The sequence below is a fragment of the Gymnogyps californianus genome, unplaced genomic scaffold, assembly GCF_018139145.2.
Source record: "Gymnogyps californianus isolate 813 unplaced genomic scaffold, ASM1813914v2 HiC_scaffold_40, whole genome shotgun sequence".
NCBI lineage: Eukaryota > Metazoa > Chordata > Aves > Accipitriformes > Cathartidae > Gymnogyps > Gymnogyps californianus.
Window position 1 is genome coordinate 35,168 of NW_026114290.1, and position 20,093 is coordinate 55,260.

Genomic DNA, 20,093 nt, shown 5'->3' on the forward strand with positions numbered 1-20,093 from the left:
CAAGCCAGAAACCCTTTTGATAACCCCAAACCGTCGCATCTCGCTTAACAGAGCCTTGCTGGAGGGGGGGGGGGGGCGTTATTTACAGGGAAGGGTTTAATCGGCGTAACCTGGTGTTGATTTATCCGTCTCCGTTGTTGACGCTCTGTGTCCTGTGAAATCTGATGCTGGTTTGGGGGCAGACGGATGGAGATGCCGGCGGATGAAAGAGCCAGGCAGCGCGGTCTCTTGAGGGGTGGATGGCGGGGTCGCATCCCACCGGGGAGCTGTGCTTCGGACGTTCGGGCTTTGTCATTTGAAAAACGTCGTGTTTAGGAACGAGGTTTCCGTCGGGGAAACCCCTAAAGCTTCGCAAATCGTGGGGCAAGAGCGTGGCTGGAGGGAAGGAGAAGAGCGTGGTCGCTGGTGTACTGGTCCAGGCTGGAGGCAGGATGCGACCTCTGGTCCGGGGATCTGTGTTCACCCCTCAGCTGCTTATTTTCCGTAGGTGTTATGTTACCGCGGGGAGAAGCGTAAAGGGTCCTTCCCAAACGGATTTGGGTCTGAGCTGGTCCCCCTCCGTCAGCGGAGCTCCAAACTATCAGATTATCTATTCCGGAGCAGAGCCCGTCCACAGCTTCCAGGTTTCCCTTGCAAGGCTCCAAAAAACTAAGTTTGCACCAAAAACTTTGCAAGGTACCATTCTTCCAAAGACTAAAAACTTGCTCGTGCATTCAGAAAAACAACCACCTACTGACACCTGGTGCTTCTGGCAGCATCTTGAAGTCCTTGAAGCAGCTTCTCGTGAGGTTCCGCTCGGCCTCATCCTGTGGCAGATACATCCCTGCGGCGAGAAGCTATCTGTCTTTAATTGAAATATCAAAGAGCCTGTTAATCTCGGCTCTCCAGACTGCTCCACATGCCTGGGCCGCTCTTTGGAACGAGTCTTGAGCGTAACGAACACAAATTAAAATATGAACAAACCCAAACTCTTTTTTTTTTTTTTTTTCTTTTCTTGGCATGGCAAACCTTGGAGGACGAATAGCTACCAGCCCGGGGTGGTGGTTGATGCCAACGAGAGGCGTTTTGGAGGGCTCAGCTGGGTTTCTGCTGCCAGCGGCTGGATGCTTCTGCTGACTGCGACTATCGCTCGGCAATTTTTAGGTCTTCCCGGTGCCCAGAATTCACTGGCACAAGCCGTTATAGATAGCGCCGCTGTTTTTAAAAACTAGAGCTTAGGTATTTCGTAGTTAAGAAGGGTGGAAAGTATCTCGGGAGCGTGGCCACCCTTCGGTAAGAACCGCTCGTCGGGAGAAGAGGTTAATGCAGTTCTTAACACGGCGGATCTCGTATCAAATGTCCCCGATGTGAAGTTTTAGGAAAAAAAAAAAAACCAAACCCAAATGGGTCACGTCTTGAAATACGATCTTGCCTTATCGCTTCGGGCAACGTCACTCAAGTGGGTTTTTTTTTTTCAGCATGTGACGTTGGCCCAGGGCTGGGAACGTCTGCTCCTTGCTGCGTCCATCTCCAGTTGCCTTGAAATGCTGGTGGGTGTTTGGTGGGAGAAATCGGGTCGAGAATTGTCCTTCTAGGTAAAAGTAGTTGAATTAGAGCTTGATTTTGATCTGCTTCGGGGTTGTATTTAAACCCAGATGAGGTTGAGGACGGACACGTGGGATGAGCGGAGGGCGAGCGTGACCTGCACGAGAGCGAGAGCTCAAACGCCCCTTTAAGCTGCGCTCCTGGATTTAAACTTGCGTGCTCCCTATTCCCTTACGAGTCGTGTCTTTGGGGGACAATGCTGAGAAAATGGGTAAATTTGGAAAGCTTAAAAATCCCCGGCCCAGCGACCTGTTGTGTAACCAAAGCACGCACAGCGCATCAGGCGGAGATAGCGATCGGTGGACGGCTTTTGTATTTAAATCCAAGCCTGAAGTCTCTTAACAATGCTCCCGAGCTCGAGGAGCCGACTCGCCGTGAGTCGAAACCCTCCTTGTTTTGCTTGCAGCCCGAAACGACGCTTTCGGGGCGCTCTGGCTTCGTGCTGAAAGGATCTGTCGCAACCGATTTAAGAACGAAGCGGCACCCGTTGCGTTGCAATATTTGTTTAACTCTTGCTCCGGGTACGGCTGCGGGGAAGCAGCTGAGCAAACATTGAAGCGGGTTTAGAGATGGGAGATGCTGAATCGTAGCCGGGAGGATTTGAGCCATTATTTTTTTTTCTTTTTTGAAGCCTTCTTGTCCCCGTGTCTCTTCAAATCGCTCGTGAGATGTGTGAGAGCTCGAGTGAGCTGCCCGCTTCTGCGTGGGTCTTTGCAGCCGTGCTAAAGCCTCGACCGCTGCTCCCAGGCTGGAGCGAGGAGCTGCCTTAAGGGCACCTGCTTAGCGTTAACGTCCTGCTCGCGTTTTGTGCTAATTCCGTAATTTATAGAGGGTTTTAAGCAACGTGAACGAGATAAAGGCCGTTAGCAAGTTAGAATAGCCGGAGGATCTCGTGCAAAGTCAGCGGTGGCACCGCACCAGACCTGGTGGCATCTCCGCCGGTGGCTCCGTGTCGAGGTGCCGGCAGCGCCGTGCCGTGGGAGCAGCGACGTTGCTCGCGCCTCGGGACGATGTCGCAGCTCGGCGTCTGCAGGCAGCTCTCCGCGAACCGCTTCCTGCTTCCTTCCTCGCCGCTTCCAGACGCGTGAACTGCCAGAAGGTCTCTGCTGGCATCGCAAGATGCCTCTCGAGCTCTTAAGAGCTAAGAATATCGGTAGACCTTTAACTGAAACCCTCCATCGTGGGGGCAGGCAGGGAGAAATCCCCTTCTCGTGGAGCGTTTCGTGAACCGTTTTCTGCGCCGGTTGCGGTTCGTGGTTTCTAACGAGGCTGCAGTGGGAAACGATGGCGGAGGATTCGGCTCCGGGTGCCGGGAGATTGATTTGATGAGCGTGGCGGTGCTTTTCGTTCTTGGGCTCGTAACCAAATCACCACAAGACCTGAGCATCTCGGTCCTTGTGGGGTGAAGTCTCCCTTCCCGGAGCTGCTTGGAGGTGGGAAGCGAAGAAGGAATGAAGAGCGGTGTTGGGAAAGGGCTGTGGGTTTAACACACAACTCGCTCTCTTGCTGGTGTCATACCCTTGGCTGCTTGTTTAAAAACAAACAAAAAAAAAACCCCCCTCTTTAAGCAAAACTAAAAGTCAAAGGGAGGAAGTAGGTGTTTGGGTCTGCGGCGAGAACTTGAACTTGGCTGCGCTGGTTGTTTAGATGGGAGCGTGTGTGGCAAAAACAGGATGTTTTGAGATACCGGGAGGATCTCAGAGGTTACCTGTTCCCTTCCATTGCTTCCAGGCAAGTCCACGGTACCTAAACCAACCTGAACCTGGCTGCTCCGGGCTCAGGTGGAGACTCCACCACCGCCCTCGGCACCCACGCTGCCGTCACCAGCCCTCACCCGTCGAAAGCCGATGGGGTCTTTGGTATTTTTAGTATCTAAATCCGTTACTGTTCATTTTATTCAGAATAAGCAAAGACAACGGTTTATGCTCTTCTGTAGACTCAGATCTTTCCATCTCCCCTTTTCGAACCTGATTTTAGACCTTCGATCGTTCGCGATCCCCTCCCCGGTATGTCTGAGCCCTCCCTGAAGTGCCGCGCTCGACGTCGGACACGTCCCGGCTGCGGAGAGCAGGAGGGTTTTCTTGGCTCCTGCCCATCCCAGGATGGGCTGTGACGTAGCGGGGGTTGCAACATTCACTCTGGTTCGATTTTTGAACAGCTTAAAAGTCTGAAAACTTTTTTCCCCACTCTTTTCTGCGGGAACGCTGGCTCCTGAGCTGTCCCCAGCCGTCCCTGTGGAGTCGGTGGCTTCTCCAAGCAGGTCCCTGCACTCAGCGGTGGCTTTCCCTGTACGTTGTGACGGGGAAAGGTGTGTCCTGCTGCCGCAACCGCCTCCTTAAAGCCCGGCTTGGCTCGTTAGCGTCGCTGTTTGTGTATCTCCTGGCTCCGAACCTATTGGCAGCCACCTCGGAGAACACGTGGCGCTTCTTGGCAGGCGTGGGGAAGCGTTAGGCAATCGCATCCTCCTCAAAACGGCTCGCGGCTCTCCTTCCTCATAGCCCGCCTCACCTTGCTCTGTCCCCCAGACAGCTTTCACAGGCTGGGCACCATCATCCTCTGTTGTTCTTCTCGGGTTTTTTTTTTTTTCTCCCCCGGATTTAACTCCCCGTGATCTCCCTTACTGTCCCAAACTGCGAGGTCTTCTGCTCGACCTAGATTTCTCCTCTCGCTCTGCTCCCGTGCAGCGATAGTGATGTTTCATCCAGGAAGAGAGCAAACGTGCATTTGCTGGTTGCCCTTCCACCCCACGTAGAGTCTTTCCTGCTGGAGGGCAGCCGATGCAGCGTGGGTTTTTCGGAGGGGGGAGAGGGTCGGTTGAATGACCTGGGCTCAGGGAATGATTTCCCCGACTGCTCTGTCTGCCGCTTGCTGCTGTGGAGCCCCCAGATGAGGACTCAGAAGTGGGGCTTGCCCCTACCATGCCTGAGGTCCTGCCTTGGCTGAAGAGTCTCTTCTCCCTCTTGTAAAGCAAAATATTCAGAAACATTCTTAGGATCTCCGGGGTTGAAGAGTCCCACGAGGATCATCAAGCCCAACTCCTGACTCCACACAGGGCAACCTAAAAGTTAAACCCTCTATCTAAGAGCGTTCTCCAAACACTTCTTGAACACCAACAGGCTTGGGGCCATCACCTCATCCCTGGGGAGCTTGTTCCAGTGCCTGACCACCCTCTCCATGAAGATCTCTTTCCTAACGGCCAATCTGAACTTCCCTTGATGCAGCTTTAAGCCGTTCCCTCGCGTCCTACTACCAGACACCCGAGAGAAGAGATCAGCACCTCCGTCTCCGTTCCCCATCACGAGGAAGTTGTAGACAGCAATGAGGTCGCCCCTCGGTCTCCTCTTCTCTAAGCTGACCAACCCTGGTATCCTCAGCCGCTCCTCACAAGTCCTCTGCTCCTTTCACCATCTCCGTTGCCCTCCTTTGGACATGTTCTCAAATTTTTATGTCCTCCTTAGATTGTGGAGCCCCAAAGCGCCCACAGGACTCAAGGTGAGGTCCCACCGAGACGTGGGACCATCACATCTTTCAACCGGTTCGCTATACTGTGCCCAATGCACCCCAGGATACGGGCGGCCCTTTTGGCCGTGAGGGCACATGGTTGACTCCCGTTGAGCTTCCCATCAACCAAGACCCCCCCAGATCCCTCTCTGCGGGGCTGCGCTCCAGGATACGTGGAGAACAGGGAGCTCCTTCCAGTGGACGACGAGGGAAAAAGGGACGGGCTCTGAGCGTCGAGGGCTCCAAAATTGATTTTAGGGGTGGCCGGGGAGAACCCTGGTGTGGTCCGCTCAGAGATACAAGCGGGGCAGAGACCCCACAGCCGCTTCGATTCCTCCCCCCGCCTCTTTTTTTTATCCAGGGTGCGCGAGCCAGTGCGGCCGGGGCCAGGAGGAGCCTGTGACTTTGTGGTGCCTGGGATGGAGACAACCGCAGCCTGAGCCTCAGCCAAAGAGGCTGTGGAGAGGCTGGAGGAGATCAGAAGGGGACGGCTCTTCCACCAGCACAACCAGGGCTGGAAGAGGCCGTTTATTGTAGATTTTATGGGGGTTTTTTTTTTTTTGAGCCTCGCTTCTTCCTTGACACTTTGACTTGAGAGCGAAGACCTCGGCGCGGCTCAGCAGCGGCTCCGATTTCCATCCTGACCTTTGCTTCCTCCGGTTAATTGTGGTTGCCCTCCGCGAAGGAATCGAGCTGCTTTGTGGACGTGGCCTTTTGTCCTCCTTTCCGTCAAGGAAGCAACGCCCGCGCGTCCCGTGGTGGCTGCGTTAATCGCAGATGAACGGAGGTTAGCAAAACCTTCTGGAGGTCCGTACCTGACCCCGGCTGCCAGCGAGGCCAACTTCAAAGCCAGGTCAGGTCGCTCAGGGCCGCGTCCCGTTGAGTTTGGAGAGGGTTGGAGGTATCGCCGGTCTCTCCCGGGTTAACGTGCCCTGAGGACCCTCCTCGTGTTACGGTTCTCGGGTCACGCTCTCCTTTTGTGTCGGCCTTTCTGGTTTTCCTCCCTGTGTGCTCGTTCTGCGCTCACCCGCAGCCTGACCTACTTTCCACCGTCTTTTGATTCCTTTCTTGAGTTCCAGGTTATTGAAAAGCTCACGGTGGCCTCCTGCTTCCCTTCCCTCCTTCCCCTGCACGGGGATAACGCGGGCCGTTGCCCTTGATCTTGTCTTTTCTCCTGGTCTCTGAAGATTTCTGAGGGTAGGCAGCGCCGCAGGGAAGGCCGGACGTCGGTTTTTTAGCCTGAATTTGAGCTCCGTTTTCACCGCTGCTGATCTCTGGCCACAGGAGACGACGTGAAATCTCTCAGCCGGGTCTTCCAGCGCAGGAATCGTGGAGCGAGGATCCCTGGGGGCAGCACTCGAAGGCAGACGGTCGCAATAACCTATTTCAGTCTTGGCAACCGAGGAGAGAATTTGTCCCTTTCCCTTTCCTAATGTTTTTGGGAGACCCTGGTTTGTAACTGCTGGAGAAGGGGATGTTGCAGGTGGGGAGCCCTGACTTGGGGTGACCCAGGAATACCCATGGGTACTGCAACCACGTCGGGTTCAAAACCAGCCTCGCGGCAACCTCCTCATCCCAGCGGGATAGTGGCGGAGAGAGGAACAGCATCTATTTCTTGTATTTCTCCTCGTTCTGTTAAATTTCGGTGAGCTCCTGGGCCTGCCACAGCGATTCCTCGTGACCTCCTAGTCCTGATGTTGGTTTTTCTCCAGCTCCTTTAAGCCAAGGAGAGGTTTTATGTCTCACCACCCCAGCAGAGAAAGAAGAGAGGAACTTTAGGCGCAGTTCATGAGCAGCCCGTCCTCCTCGGCAGAGCCAGCGAGGGGAAGCACCGTGTTTAAAACGATTTGATAGTTCAAAAGCGTGACAGAGAGCTGGCAAAACCCCCTTGGCAAGGAATCGGCTCGCACAGAGCTCTGGACGCCGTAGGCTGGCCAGCAAAGACAGATGCTTTCATCCTCACCCCAGACGGAGCCCGTTAGCAAGCCAGCCATCAGGCAGTCCTGCCTGTCCCGGCGTTTCCCGTACCCCTTGTCGCCTTTGCTGGATCTTCTTCGAGAAGATTTGGCTCAAATTTGGGGAATTACTTTTTTTTTTTTTTTCAGACCGAGGGGCAAAGCTGAGCTCTGCAGCGGCGTACCGGCTGCTCCGCAGATCATCCCGTGAATCCGGGTTAAAGCAGCAGGTTATCCGAACGGAGCCTTTTGCCAGGTGCGAGGGGGTTGTCGGCCGCTACGAGGGGCTTTTCTCTCCCCTCTTCCGAGCATGGTTTGTTGAGAATTACCGTGAGGATGTTTTCACGGGCCTTTGAGGACTCGTGAATCTCTGCGCCACCCCGCAGATGTGAGCACGTGTCACCCCGGCACCTGAAAGCTGCCAGGATGAGACCCTCCGTGTTGTCCCTGCGCGGAGACCGGAGTCCCTGAGGACCTCTGGTCACTGCTGCGGGCTTTGAAACTCCGCAAAAATGTCAGGATTTGGCCCATGATGGCTTCTTTAGCCTCGCGGAAGCTGGCTAATCTCGCAGAAGCTGGATTAACCATCTAGCACCCCTTTTTAAGCTGCCTGAGATGCAAAAGTAAGTAGGAATTTGAACCTCCAAAGCTTCCCCGTGCTGAAAAATGTAGTGACCAGTGTGGGCCTGGTTTTGTTTTAGCTGTGGCTCTGGCGGGCTGTCTCCTCTTCCCCCGCTGCCTCTTCTCGGTTCAGTTTTGTTTACGCACTCTGAGGACAGCAGGCGGGTTTGCAATCGCACGTGGGTTTTCTTGGTGTCATTACGGACCGAATCGGCCAGCTTTGAATGCGTGTTTTCGACTCGTAAGCCCAGAAACTGCAAGGAAATGCTTGTGGCCACGGTAGGACTCTGCTCGTCCTTCCCTGGGGAGGTGAGGAGGAGGATGGAGCTGAGCAGAACCCATCCAAGGTAACGATTACACGCTCCGTCTTTCTGTATTTCTATTTTGGGCTCCATAAGTAACTTTCACCCGTAAGTTCCTTTGGTTAGAGCCGGCTTCCTCACCCTGATGTGCCAGGAGTGGATGGGAACGGTTCTGGCAGGGATCGGTCCTCTCCACTCGCCGCTGAGGTGAACGGTCTGCGCTTGTTACAGTTGCTTTGCAATCCAGGTGGATTTTGTTTCCCAGTCCGGGTAGATTTTTGGTTTCCTACACGTGTTTCCACCCCGTTCCCTTCTCCTCCTCCTCACGCCGCGCTCCGGCAGCCTTTCCCTTTTCCGATAGGACTGGTCGTTGCTGCTCTTCCCCTCGGGCAACGCGCGGCCCGCGTCTCCCTTCGCAGGGCTCGCTCTCTCCCAACATCTGCTGTAATTTTGGAACAGCTCTTGCCAAAAAAAAAAAACCCCGGAGTTCTCAGCTGGTTCCGGTAGCGTTATGTCAGTCTGTTCAGGAGCGGGGCTTTCCAGGGAGACTTTGCCGCCGTTGCCTCGGTCCCCTTGGGTCTGAATCCGTGGTCAGGCGTTATTTGTACCCCCTGCTTTGAGGAGGGGTAGCGGTGCCTTAGGAGATGGCTGATGTCCTCGTATCCCTCCTCCGGAGAGCAAATTGCTTCTCTTTTTGCTTTTTATTGCAGTGGTTTTGAATAGAAACCCGCTCCCTGTGGCAGCGAGGTGGGGGGGGGAACGGGACGGAGGAGGCCTTGGGTGGCCTTTTCCATCTCAGTAGGTGTCCGGGTGGTGCTTGGCTTGGGTGGTCCTGTCCTCTGGGTACGGGGCTGGGCTGGGGCCGGCCCTGGGTGAGCTGGGGAGAGCCCCGTTAAGTGAGGGGGAGGTTGAGCCAGGGCCTGTGGGGCAGCCAGGCCCCATGGCGGGGGGGGGGGCCTGTGGGGCAGCCAGGCCCCATGGCGGGGGGGGGGCCTGTGGGGCAGCCAGGCCCCATGGCGGGGGGGGCCTGTGGGACAGCCAGGCCCCATGGCTGGGGGGGGGGGGCTGTGGGGCAGCCAGGCCCCATGGCGGGGGCCCTGTGGAGCTGGGCCGGAGGTGTGAGGGGGACCATGGAGGGACACAGGCCCTGCAGCTGGGCCTTGTACCGTATCCCGGTACAGCCAGGCCCCGTGGGGGGCCAGGGGAGCCCCATGGGGCTGGGTGAGAGCTGAGCCCCGGGGGTCTTGGGCACACGTCGGTCCTGGGGCTGAGCTAGGCCTGGCCTTGGCCGGTACCCGGAGCCCAAGCCTGGGCCTCGCACTCCGCCATGGAGCGCCCCCCTCCCCACCGCACCGCTCGATCGCTCGGCGCTCCCCCTTCCTCCCTGTCGCCACCTCCCGCGCGCCTCTGCCCGCCGGGGCGCCGATTGCTCGGCGCTCGACCTCCCGCCCCGGGGACCGGCTTCCCCCCCCCCCTTACCCCCCCCCCCCGCCCGCTTTCTCTCCGTTCCCTTACTCGGCGCTCGACCGCTCGGCCTGGCGGGCGGGCGCGCGCGGCTCGGCGCTCGGCCTGGCGGCCTGGCGGCCGCCCCGCATGTGCCGGAGCCAAGATGGCGGCCTCCACCTCCTCGCAGCCCAAAGTGACAAAAGCGGCGGCGGCGCCTCGACCCCGGGACCGGGACCGGGGTGGGGACGGCGAACCCGAGCCCGAGGCGGCGCCCGAGCCGGGTGAGCCCCCCTTTTCCTCCGCCGACCCCGCCCCGCCGCGCCCGGGCCCACCCGCGGCGCCCCCCCCCCCCCCCCATCTCCCCCCCTCCCTTTCCCCGCCGCAGCGGCGGGTCCGACCCGGGGCCGCCGCCGGTTCCAGGCCCGGTCCTGACGGGGAAAGGGGAGGGAGGAGGGGGGGGAAAGGCCCGGCGAGGGCCGCTGTCGCCGAGCCGCCGCCCTCCTTTGTCCGTACCCCGGCCTCGCTTTGTCCCTCACGGGGGCCCCGCCATCCCCTCGGCGGGGCCCCCCGGACCCGGCCTGTCCGTTCGCAACGGGCCGCGCCCGGTTCCTGTCACCGTTGGGAACGGGGTGGGGGGGGTGGGGGGTGGGGGGGGGGTGAGGAAAGCTTTTCCCCTCCTCCCCGCCCTCCTTGGGGGGGGGACGACGACACGGGACACACACGACACGATCCGGTGTGGGGAGGGGGGGGGATGCAAAGCAAATCCCGGCCGCTCCCTAGCACCGCCCCGGGGTGGGAAGCCGGGCCCGGTGAACCCGAGGCAGCCCCCAACCCGCCCCCCGGGCTCGGGCGGGGCTGCCACCGGCCGCCCCCCCCCCCCATCCCCGCAGGGAGCTGCCACCTTCCCTGTCCCTTTTCCCACAGGGAGCTGCCGCTTTCCCCGTCCCCCTCCCAGCAGGAAGCTGTCACCTTTGTGTGTGTCCCGTGTCGTCCCCCCCCCCAGTCTCAGCAGGGAGCTGCCACCATCGGTGTCCCCTTCCCCACAGGGAAGCTGCCACGTTCCGTCCCCCCCCCGCTTCCCGCTGGGAGCTGTCACCAGCCATCCATCCATCCCGCTGCAGAGAGATGCCACCTTCATGTCCCTGTCCCCCCCCACCCCACCACCACCCTAGGGAGCTGCCACCTTCGTGTGTGTCCCCCCCCAGAGAGCTGCCGCTGTCCCCTGTGAGGGAACAGCCACCATTTCCCCCCTCCTGCAGGGAAACGCCACCATCATCCTCCTCTCCCGCCGTCCCCAAGCACCCCCAAATCCCGCTGGCAGGCCGCTGCCATCCCAGCGGTGTGTCACCTGCCACCAGGGTGGCTGTCCCCCTCTAAAAGCACCCACCAGCCCCACGCAGACCTCCCCCCCCACCCCGTTCTCTCTGATTCTCCCTCTTGAGCTCTCCGGAGCAGCTTAAACCTTCGCGTCACGAAGCCACCTTCTCACGCCGACCTCCCTTCGGCCACGTTAATCCGTTTTCGGGGGCCGACGATCTCCTTCTCTCGGCAGTCCTGGCTCCGGAAGAGGAAGAATTGGTGGCCATGGAGGTGGGTTCACCCCCTCTCCCGAAAAAAAGCGCTCCCGCCGGGCAGCTGGATCAACCCCCCACCAGGATAGGGACCAAACTGTCTCCTGAGCCGCCCGGGAGCAAACCAGAGCCTCAGGACTCCAAAAGTGAGTATTTTCGCCCGGTTTCTCGTCGTCTCCGACAGCCGAACACCGGGTTCTTGCTGCGAGGAGAGAGCGGGGAGCCTGGCAGGCGTTTGTTTAACCCGATCCGTGAGGATTTTCAGGTCCTTTTGCTTAATTAATCTTCTAATTAAGAAGGTGGCCGTGTTGTATTCTGGTATCGCTGGTTTACGTTGCTTTTCTTTCCCCGGTACCAGCAGCTTTCCAAAGCTCGCCGGGACCGACGTGCCCTCCCTGTCCTCCTTAAACCACCTCAATCGGTCCTTTCTCTCCTAATTAACGACGTTCCCCCTCAAATGGTCGCTTTGAGATCCCTCTCCCTCACTGGCTGGGCTTCGGAGCCTGGCCGCGGCTCACCGATTGCGGGCAAGGCTTCCAAAACCGCCCTGGAAAACGTTCCTCGAGCGGGGAAAACCGGCCTCCTTCCACCCCAGAGCAGCGATCCTTGTCCTCCCACAGCTCTGCTCGCTCTTCCCCGCTTTATTCCTGCCCGCGCGGAGCGTCTTAACGTTCAAAATTAGGGTTGGGGGGTGGTAAAAATCCCTCGGGAGGGAGAAACAGCGTGGCCGGACGCTGCTCCTTGTGCCTCCTGCCGCGGCTGTGCCCTGATTTTCTTTTTTTCCTCTCTCTCTCTCTCTCTTTCTCTCTTTCTCTCTTTTTTTTCTTTCTCTTTTTAGCCCAGAACCTTACGACGTGCGAAGTATGCGGCGCCTGCTTCGAAACCCGCAAAGGCTTATCCAGCCATGCCCGTTCTCACCTACGGCAACTCGGCGTAGCCGAATCGGAGAGCAGCGGGGCTCCCATCGATTTGCTTTACGAACTGATGAAGCAAAAAGGCAAACCCGACGGCAGCCCCATGTCTCCCACCCTCGGCAAAAAATCCGGTTCCCCCAAAGACGCCACCGCCGCTTCCCCTCGACCCACGCTCCTGGCGCTCGGCAAAGCCGGCGAGCGCCCGCCGGATGGTCCCGTTAATAAAGCCATCAAATCCCCTCCCGGCTTCTCGAAAAACCTCTCGCAACCGGGATCCCCCATCCTTAAGAAGGTGCCGCCCGCTCTTTCGGGGTCCCCGTCTCCGAAAAACCCCGAGGAGAAGAGCTCCAAGCTCTCGCTGAGCCCTCTGCAGAGCTCCCCGAAAGCGCAGTGGCCGCAGGCGGATGAGGAAGGACCCCTCAATTTAAGTGAGTTTGGTTTTTTTTTTTTCTCTGCGTTTCCCGTTCGGCTGAGGGCAGGGGGAAATCCCCGGCTTCTCCCATCCTGCTCCTGCCAAGCCGGGGCATCCCTCGGCGGCTGGGATGGCGCAGAGCTCGGCGGAGGAGCTGGCGTTTGGTAACGGCCGTGCCGGGAAGATAACGTGCCGCTCGGTTGCGACTATCGGAGGGGATGACTGGGCAAACAGGGATTCCCGTCGGGATTTCAGGAAAACCGCTGACTCTCTCCCCTCCGAGCCCTTCACGTCTCTCTCCCCAACTTTTCGTGCTTCCCTTGGCTCCTCCGGGCCGCAGTTCGGCTGGCGTGGAGCACCCTCCGGCGCAGCCAGCTCCCCTTTCCCGATGGAGCGCGGTGGGTTTGGCCGGCGTCAGCCCGTTCCCCGCTGCCATTTCCAGCGTCGGATGCGCTCGGAGAGGCATCGCCGCGGCTCTCGGGACCGCAGCCCTGGTGCTGCCATGTCCCTCTTCATCCCCAAGCTCCGTCGGTGACTTATTCCGACACCTTGGGACCAAAACGGTTTTCCCGGCAGCAGCCGGCTCTTGCCTCCTTCTCCCAGAGCGCCGCGTCTTGCTGGGAATGTCTTCATCAACGGCTCAAAGGGCTGTTTGGTTTTTCTGGCTCGTTACTTCTTCATCCTCGTTACCGGGCTTGCCCAGCGGGCCCGTACCGCCGCTGGCAGCACCAACAGGCACTTCATCTTCCCCGGTGGGAAATCGCGGCGCATTTAGGGGTCGTTTCCCGCGATAAAGCGGAAGACGGCGTCCTAACTTTTGCTGTATCCGCTCCTTCCCTCGTTGCAGGAGCGGCTCTAAGACCTGATATCCCTCCAAATCCCCCCGGCTGGCCATTTCCTAACCCTGCCAGGTTTCTCGGAGCCGTACGGCTATAAAATCGCTCCGTCCCGCCTTTTGATAAGCTGAAAAGCTCCGGGATGGCAGAGCCGGATGCTGGCCGGTGGCGGGACAGACTTTATAGCTGGATGGGTTTGCTCTCCGGAGGTGCTGCTCCTCCGCCGGTGGCGGAAGACGCAGGGTTCGGCCCCGGCTCGTCCTCGCAGCCCTTTAAAGACTTGGAGCAGGAACAGAAAAGCGCTTGATGCCTGTCTCGTAGCCAGCGCCGTAATTCCTCTTCGTTAGGGCTGCCTGCTAACGAAGCCGTAGGAGCAGACAAACTCTGCTCTGGCTGCTCAGCTTGGCGTGAGCCAAGTCCCCGGCACGCTGCAGGCTGCAGCGGCCGACAGATCCCAACCTACGGCACAAGGAATCAGCCCATCTTCTCCCTCGTTCCCCTCCGCCGGCTAAGAAACCGAAGCCGCGGCCGTGCCGGCTGTCTGCCGGAGCCGGTCTGTGCGGTGAGCAGGGCTTCGGCTGCCGCAATGCCTCCGCTCCCTCTCCGTAGGTCCTTTCCCGGTATCGCTTCAGTGGCATCCAAAATCCCGACTCAGGTTAGAAATTACCGCCCCGGACTCGCCGGTGAGCTCTTTCCACCGGCGGGGAGGGTTGCGCGGTGCCCGGGAGCGGCTGGCCAAGTCCTGCCTGCGCCTATCTCCCCCTCCACCTGAAATTATCCTGCTCGGGTCTCCCTTGCCGCGCGGGTTTCTGCCGCTGGCGTGGTTTTGCCCCGGTTCCAGGCAGGGATCTGCCTTAATTTCCCCATCCCGACGCAGCGCCGATGGTTTCTCCCTTCCCCTCCGCAGCCGGAGGGCGGACGAGGACCGGTGAAGTTGTGTTTCTCCTCCAGGATATCGCGTGGCTCAGGTTGCGGCTTGTTTTTGGTGATAAAACCTCTTCCCGCTTCATCTTCCTCCTCCTCCTCTTCATCAACGTGCCGGGAATTGGCGCTTCCCGGAGGCAGGAGATGCCCCGACTCGAGGGCCGAGCATCCAGCACCGGGATTAGCAGGGACGCGTTTGGTTTAAGCACGCGGTGTTTGTCCCGGTGCCACCGGCACCGCGGTGTCCGGGAGCGTACCTTCATCCAGAGCCCTTCCTCCTCTCCGCAGCGGTTGGGCTCGGATGCTGCGGCGCGAGCGAGGCTCGCCGCTTCCCGGCGACGCGAGCCGGGAAGGGACACGAGCGTCGGCGTAATCCCGGCGCTCCGGACCACGGCTCTGCCGGGAAGCCCTCCAGCTCCCTGCAGCACCCCCCGGCCGTTGCGTTTTCCTGGGGTACCCCGATGCGTTCGAGCCCGCTCCCAATTTCGGGCAGGGATCGGCTTTGCCGCCATGGGCCGCGTCCGTCTGTCCTGCCTGTCCATTGAACAACGCCGGTCTTTCTTCTCTCTCTCCCTCTCTCTCTCTTTCTCTTCCCCCCCTTCCCTCTCTCCGCAGCCTCGGGGTCGGAGCCGGTGCGAGACATCCGCTGCGAGTTTTGCGGCGAATACTTCGAAAACCGCAAAGGTTTGTCGAGCCACGCTCGATCTCACCTCCGACAAATGGGGGTGACCGAGTGGTACGTCAACGGCTCGCCCATCGACACGCTACGGGAGATCCTCAAACGGAGAACTCAGCCGCGGAGCAGCGCCTCGAATCCCGCCGGTCCCGGGCAAAAAGCCATGGCCAAGACCCTCTTGAGCAGCATGGGATCCTTGGAACCGCGCGGTCCCGGAGAGATTCACATCCCCACCCTCACCAAGAAGGTCCAGCAACCCGGCAGCCCCATGGGGCAATCTCCTACCTCGTCCCCACCTCCCACCGCCCGGAAGATGTTTCCAGGCCTTTCTCCTCCCTCCTTGCAGAAGAAACTCAAACAAGATCAACTGAGGGTGGAGATCAAGCGGGAGATGATGTCGGGAGGACTCCACGGAGAACCTCACCCCTCCGACCGAGCCTGGTCCCCGCGGGAGGAGATGTCTCCCTTGAACCTCTGTAAGTCCGCGGCTGTCGCCTTCCCCGCTCCGTCTGGCGGGGTCGAGCGGGATCGCGCTCCCCGGGGACACGGGGGAATCCGTCTCGCTTCGGGAAGGGCTGAGAGCTCTACCCGGTGATCCCGGGGTGGCCCACGTCATACTTCCGTGGGCCGTGGTGGGGGGGGGAACCCTCGCTGTGGCCGGGAGAGGGGCGGTGGGGGGGGGGGGGGGGTTCAAGCACGGTTCTTCTTCCCCCCGACCCCACCTCTCTCCCCGCAGCCTCCCGAGCCGATCCGGTGCGAGACATCCGCTGCGAGTTTTGCGGCGAATATTTCGAAAACCGCAAAGGTTTGTCGAGCCACGCTCGATCTCACCTCCGACAAATGGGGGTGACCGAGTGGTCGGTCAACGGTTCGCCCATCGACACGCTACGAGAGATCCTCAAGAAGAAATCCAAACCCTGCGTTATCAAGAAGGAACCCCACGCCTCCACCATCGAACCCCCTAAATCGATCGGGGAGGAAGGGACGGATCCCAAGTCCCCCGGAAAAATCCTACAGGGCATGACCTTGCCTCCCCTGGGCGGGCGGACGGGGAAACCCAACCCCGGCAGTTCCACCTTGAACCGGGAGATCTCCTTGTCGCCCCTCACCAGCAAACCCCAGGGCGGTTTCCTGACGCCGTTGGCTGCCAAGCGGCCGTTGCCGGACGATCGGTTGGGCCCCCACGCCGAAGTCAAGCACAAGGCGTACATCCAGACCGAGCTGCCCTTCAAAACCAAGGCCGTGCACGACAAACCTGCGCACACCTGTAAGTGGGGGGGACGCGGGGGGGTGGGGGGGGGGGAAAGCACGGTGTAGCCCCCCCTGGGGTGTCTTACCACGTGGTGTAACCCCCCTGGGGTGTCTTACCATGTGCCGTAGCCCCCCTGGGGTGTCTTACCACACACCATAGCCCTCCCAGGGTGTCTTAACCGCGCAGTGTAGCCCCCCCGGGGTGTCTTACCGCACACCGTAGACCCGCTGGGGTGTCTTACCACGCAGTGTAGCCCCCCTGGGGTCTCTTACCGCACGGTGTAGACCCTCCGGGGTGTCTTACCACACGGTGTAGCCCCCCCGGGGTGTCTTACCATGCGGTGTAGCCCCCCCAGGGTGTCTTACCGTGCGGTGTAGCCCACCCAGGGTGTCTTACCGCACAGTGTAGCCCCCCTGGGGTGTCTTACCATGTGGTGTAGCCCCCCCGGGGTGTCTTACCACATGCCGTAGCCCCCCCGGGGTGTCTTATCACACAGCGTAGCCCCCCCGGGGTGTCTTATCACGCAGTGTAGCCCCCCCAGGGTGTCGTACCACACGGTGTAGCCCCACCTGGGTGTCTTATCACACACCGTAGCCCCCCCTGGGGTGTCTTATCACGTGCCGTAGCCCCCCCGGGATGTTTTATCACACAGCGTAGCCCCCCCGCGGTGTCTTATCATGCAGCATAGCCCCCCCCAGGATGTTTTATCATGCAGCGTTTTATCACACAGTGTAGCCCCCCTGAGGTGTCTTATCATGTGCCGTAGCCCCCCCGGGATGTGTTATCATGCAGCGTAGCCCCCCCCAGGGTGTTTTATCACACGGTGTAGCCCTCCCGGGGTGTCTTACCACATGCCGTAGCCCCCCTGGGGTGTCATATCATGCAGCGTAGCCCCCCCGGGTGTCTTATCATGTGCCATAGCCCCCCCGGGGTGTCTTATCACACAGCGTAGCCCCCCTGAGGTGTCTTATCACATGCCATAGCCCCCCCAGGATGTGTTATCACACAGCATAGCCCCCCAGGGTGTTTTATCACACAGTGTAGCCCTCCTGGGGTGTCTTACCACACAGTGTAGCCCCCCCCCCCCCCCCGGGTGTCTTATCACGTGCCGTAGCCCCCCCGGGATGTCTTATCACACAGCGTAGCCCCCCTGGGATGTGTTATCACGCAGCGTAGCCCCCCCGGGGTGTCTTACCACACAGTGTAGCCCCCCCCGGCATGTGTTATCATGCAGCATAGCCCCCCTGGGGTGTCTTACCACACAGCGTAGCCCCCCCGGGCTGTCTGTCACGTTGGTGGAGTGGGCACACGGAGCCCCCAGCCCTGTGCCGGGACGGGATTTTGGCTCACGGGGATGCCGAGCAGGGAGAGGGGAGCGGAGACGCGGGGTCGTTGCTTCCCCTGATCCAAATTAGCTTGGGGGGAGCCTTCCCCCCCCCCCACCCCCCCCCCCCCCCAAACCTCCAGCGGGACGGAGGGATGCTTCCAGAACCGGAAAACACTGGGAATTTCAATCCCACGGAGGAGCTGCCTCCGCGCAGAGCAGGGAGGCAGCCGGCGTTGAGGCTGGGGAGGGGGAGAAGTGGCTCCGTGCCGCGTCCCGGCCTTCGCCCGCTCACCCCCCCGGTGCGTTTTTCCCCCCCCCTCCCCGGCCCCGGCCCCGACCCCGACCCCAGCCAGCGAAGCCTGCTGCGAGCTGTGCGGCCTCTACTTCGAAAACCGCAAAGCCTTGGCCAGCCACGCGCGGGCGCATCTCCGGCAATTCGGCGTCACCGAATGGTGCGTTAACGGTTCGCCTATCGAGACCCTCAGCGAATGGATCCGACATCGACCCCAAAAAGCCGGCGCTTACCGTAGCTACATCCAAGGCGGACGACCCTTCACTAAGAAATTCCGGAACTCTTCGCACGCCCGGGATCACGACGGCGGAGCTCGACGGATGCCGCTCAGCCTTCAAGCCGGCGGCGTGACCTTTTTGAGCAAAGGATTGACGGGAGATTTGGCTCACGGCGATGCCGGAAAAATCCTGGATGGGGGAAGCAGCGGTGAGCGGCCCATGATCACTTCCCCCCTCTCGTTGGTGAAGGTGGAGGAACATCAACGCTCCAACATCAACAGTGAGTTGGGGAGAAGCCAGCCGGGAGAGGGCAGAGGGGGTCTCCGGCACCGGCAGAGCACCGGGAAAAACCCTGCCCTGTCCCCTCTGCCCGTTCCCGGCAGCACCGGAGGCAGGGCGGGGAGGTGGGGAAGGGGGGGGTTGTTCTTTAGCAGAGACCCCCCCTCTCCTCCTCCTCCTCCTCCTCTTCCTCCCAGGGACCCGGTTCCCCACGATGAGCGGGAGCTGCTCCCTGCGGCGGGGAGCTGGAAGCAGAGAGGCCGTGCCGTGCCGTGCCGTGCCGTGCCGGCGGTGCCGTGCCGCCTTCGGTGCCCCCCCCCCAGCTCCGATCTAACCCCTCCCGTTTCTCCTATCCCAGAATTTGAGCGGAGGCAAGCGAGACCCCTGGATGCCCCCCTCCACCGGGAAGAGGAAGGGGCCGAATTCCAGCAGAAAATGGAGGAGACGCGGCAGCCGCCGCCGCGGATGAGGCCGGTGCCTTCCCTGGTCCCTCGCCCGCCGCAAACTTCCTTGGTGAAGTTCGTGGGGAACATCTACACCCTCAAATGCAGGTAGGTCACCTTGGGAAAAGGGAAGGGGGGGGGCTTTCATCCCGCATCCGTATCCTTAGGGATCCTCTTTCCCGGCTGGAAGCGGTGCCTTTCCCTGCGCCGCGGCGTGGATCCCTCTTTTTGGGGGCCTCCCCAAACGGCGATTGCCGCGCTGACGCCGCGTCCTCCGTAGGTTCTGCGAGGTGGAATTCCAAGGTCCCCTTTCCATCCAGGAGGAATGGGTACGGCATCTCCAGCGACACATCCTGGAAATGAATTTCTCCAAAGCGGATCCTTTACGGGGCGAAGCTCCCCCCCCGCCCGAACCCCCCGCCCTCGCCGAGGCTCAGTAACGGGAGCCCAAACCCCGGCTCTCACCGGGACGGAGCCGGCGCACGGGGAAGCGACCGCGGATGTCGCCGGAACATCCTCACCCCCCCCCCCTTCCTGCATCCACGATTCCTTATATTTTTTTTTTTATTATTATTTTGTTTTTTTGGGAAGAGGGGGGGGGAATCGATCGCTGCCTCCGGAGCTTCTCCCCGCTTCCAGGGGACGAGCCGGCGGCGGGGGACACGACCCCGGCCACAAGCACTACATGGATCAAGACAACTCTTGGCAATCCTACGGGAGACACGCGGCAACCGGGAGCCGGCACCGGATCGGGGAGGGAACGACTCAATGCCGGTCCCGGCGCGGGATGGAGAAGGGGGAATTTTTTTCCTCCTCCTCGTTTCCCAAAAACCCGTTGTTTTTGTTTTTGTTTTTGTTTTTTTTTTTAACCCAAAGAGCAAACGGTGTCGCCTTTACCGGCGGCGATTCGGGATGGAGCCGGGCCGGAGGGGAATTTCGGGGAGCAGCCGCCTTCCCGGAAAACGCTGTGGATTTTGTATATGACCCTTAGAGTTAATGTATATTCGATATTTTTTTTTTTTTTTTCTTTTCCTTTTCTTTTCTCCATAGGCGACGATGAAATTTAGTCTCACGTAGATGTCGGAATCCCTCGGTTCCGGGGTTGCATGTTGCCCAAAATCCCCTTTTCCCACACTAAAAAAAAAACCAAACCCCCGCCGCCGCTTCCCTCCCGCTTTTCCACCGCGGCAAAGAAAAAAAAAAAAACCAACCAAACCCACCCAAACCCCCGCCGGATTCGCACCGCTTCCCCCGCCGCCGCCGGATCCCGTTTTCCTTTCACCGGAACGGAGCCGTGGGTGAGCGTAAACCCGCTGGAGAAAAGAAACTCCAGTGGGAGCCGGAAAATTCCTCAAGGAATTCCCAGTATTCCCATCCAGGAGCGGCGGTGGCGGCGGCGGCGCCGGGAGGATTCGGCTCAACCTTCCTGCTCCCCCCCCCCGCCCAGTTTCACCGTTGCTTTATTATTTCTTTGTTTTTCCCGGTTTTTCCTCGTCTAGCTCCATAGACCTTCCGACTTTTTTAAACTCTAGATTTGTGT

General features: G+C 60.0%; 1 protein-coding gene across 2 annotated transcripts in view; it reads left to right on the forward strand.

The window, feature by feature from the left end:
* WIZ (WIZ zinc finger) overlaps window positions 1-19,096 on the forward strand; it is a 52,977-nt gene extending 33,881 nt beyond the window's left edge. Inside the window, exons 5-12 of one of the 2 annotated variants that reach the window (XM_050914415.1) lie at window positions 10,962-11,126; window positions 11,819-12,322; window positions 14,682-14,989; window positions 15,089-15,218; window positions 15,479-16,009; window positions 17,671-18,111; window positions 18,469-18,661; window positions 18,834-19,096. In XM_050914415.1, the coding sequence (XP_050770372.1) occupies window positions 10,962-11,126; window positions 11,819-12,322; window positions 14,682-14,989; window positions 15,089-15,218; window positions 15,479-16,009; window positions 17,671-18,111; window positions 18,469-18,661; window positions 18,834-18,993 (2,432 nt within the window). In that variant the 3' untranslated portion in view covers window positions 18,994-19,096. Of the gene's footprint in view, window positions 1-10,961; window positions 11,127-11,818; window positions 12,323-14,681; window positions 15,219-15,478; window positions 16,010-17,670; window positions 18,112-18,468; window positions 18,662-18,833 lie in introns of both variants that reach the window. The other variant, XM_050914414.1, reaches the window with a different exon arrangement.
* The last annotated feature ends 997 nt before the right edge of the window (window positions 19,097-20,093 follow it).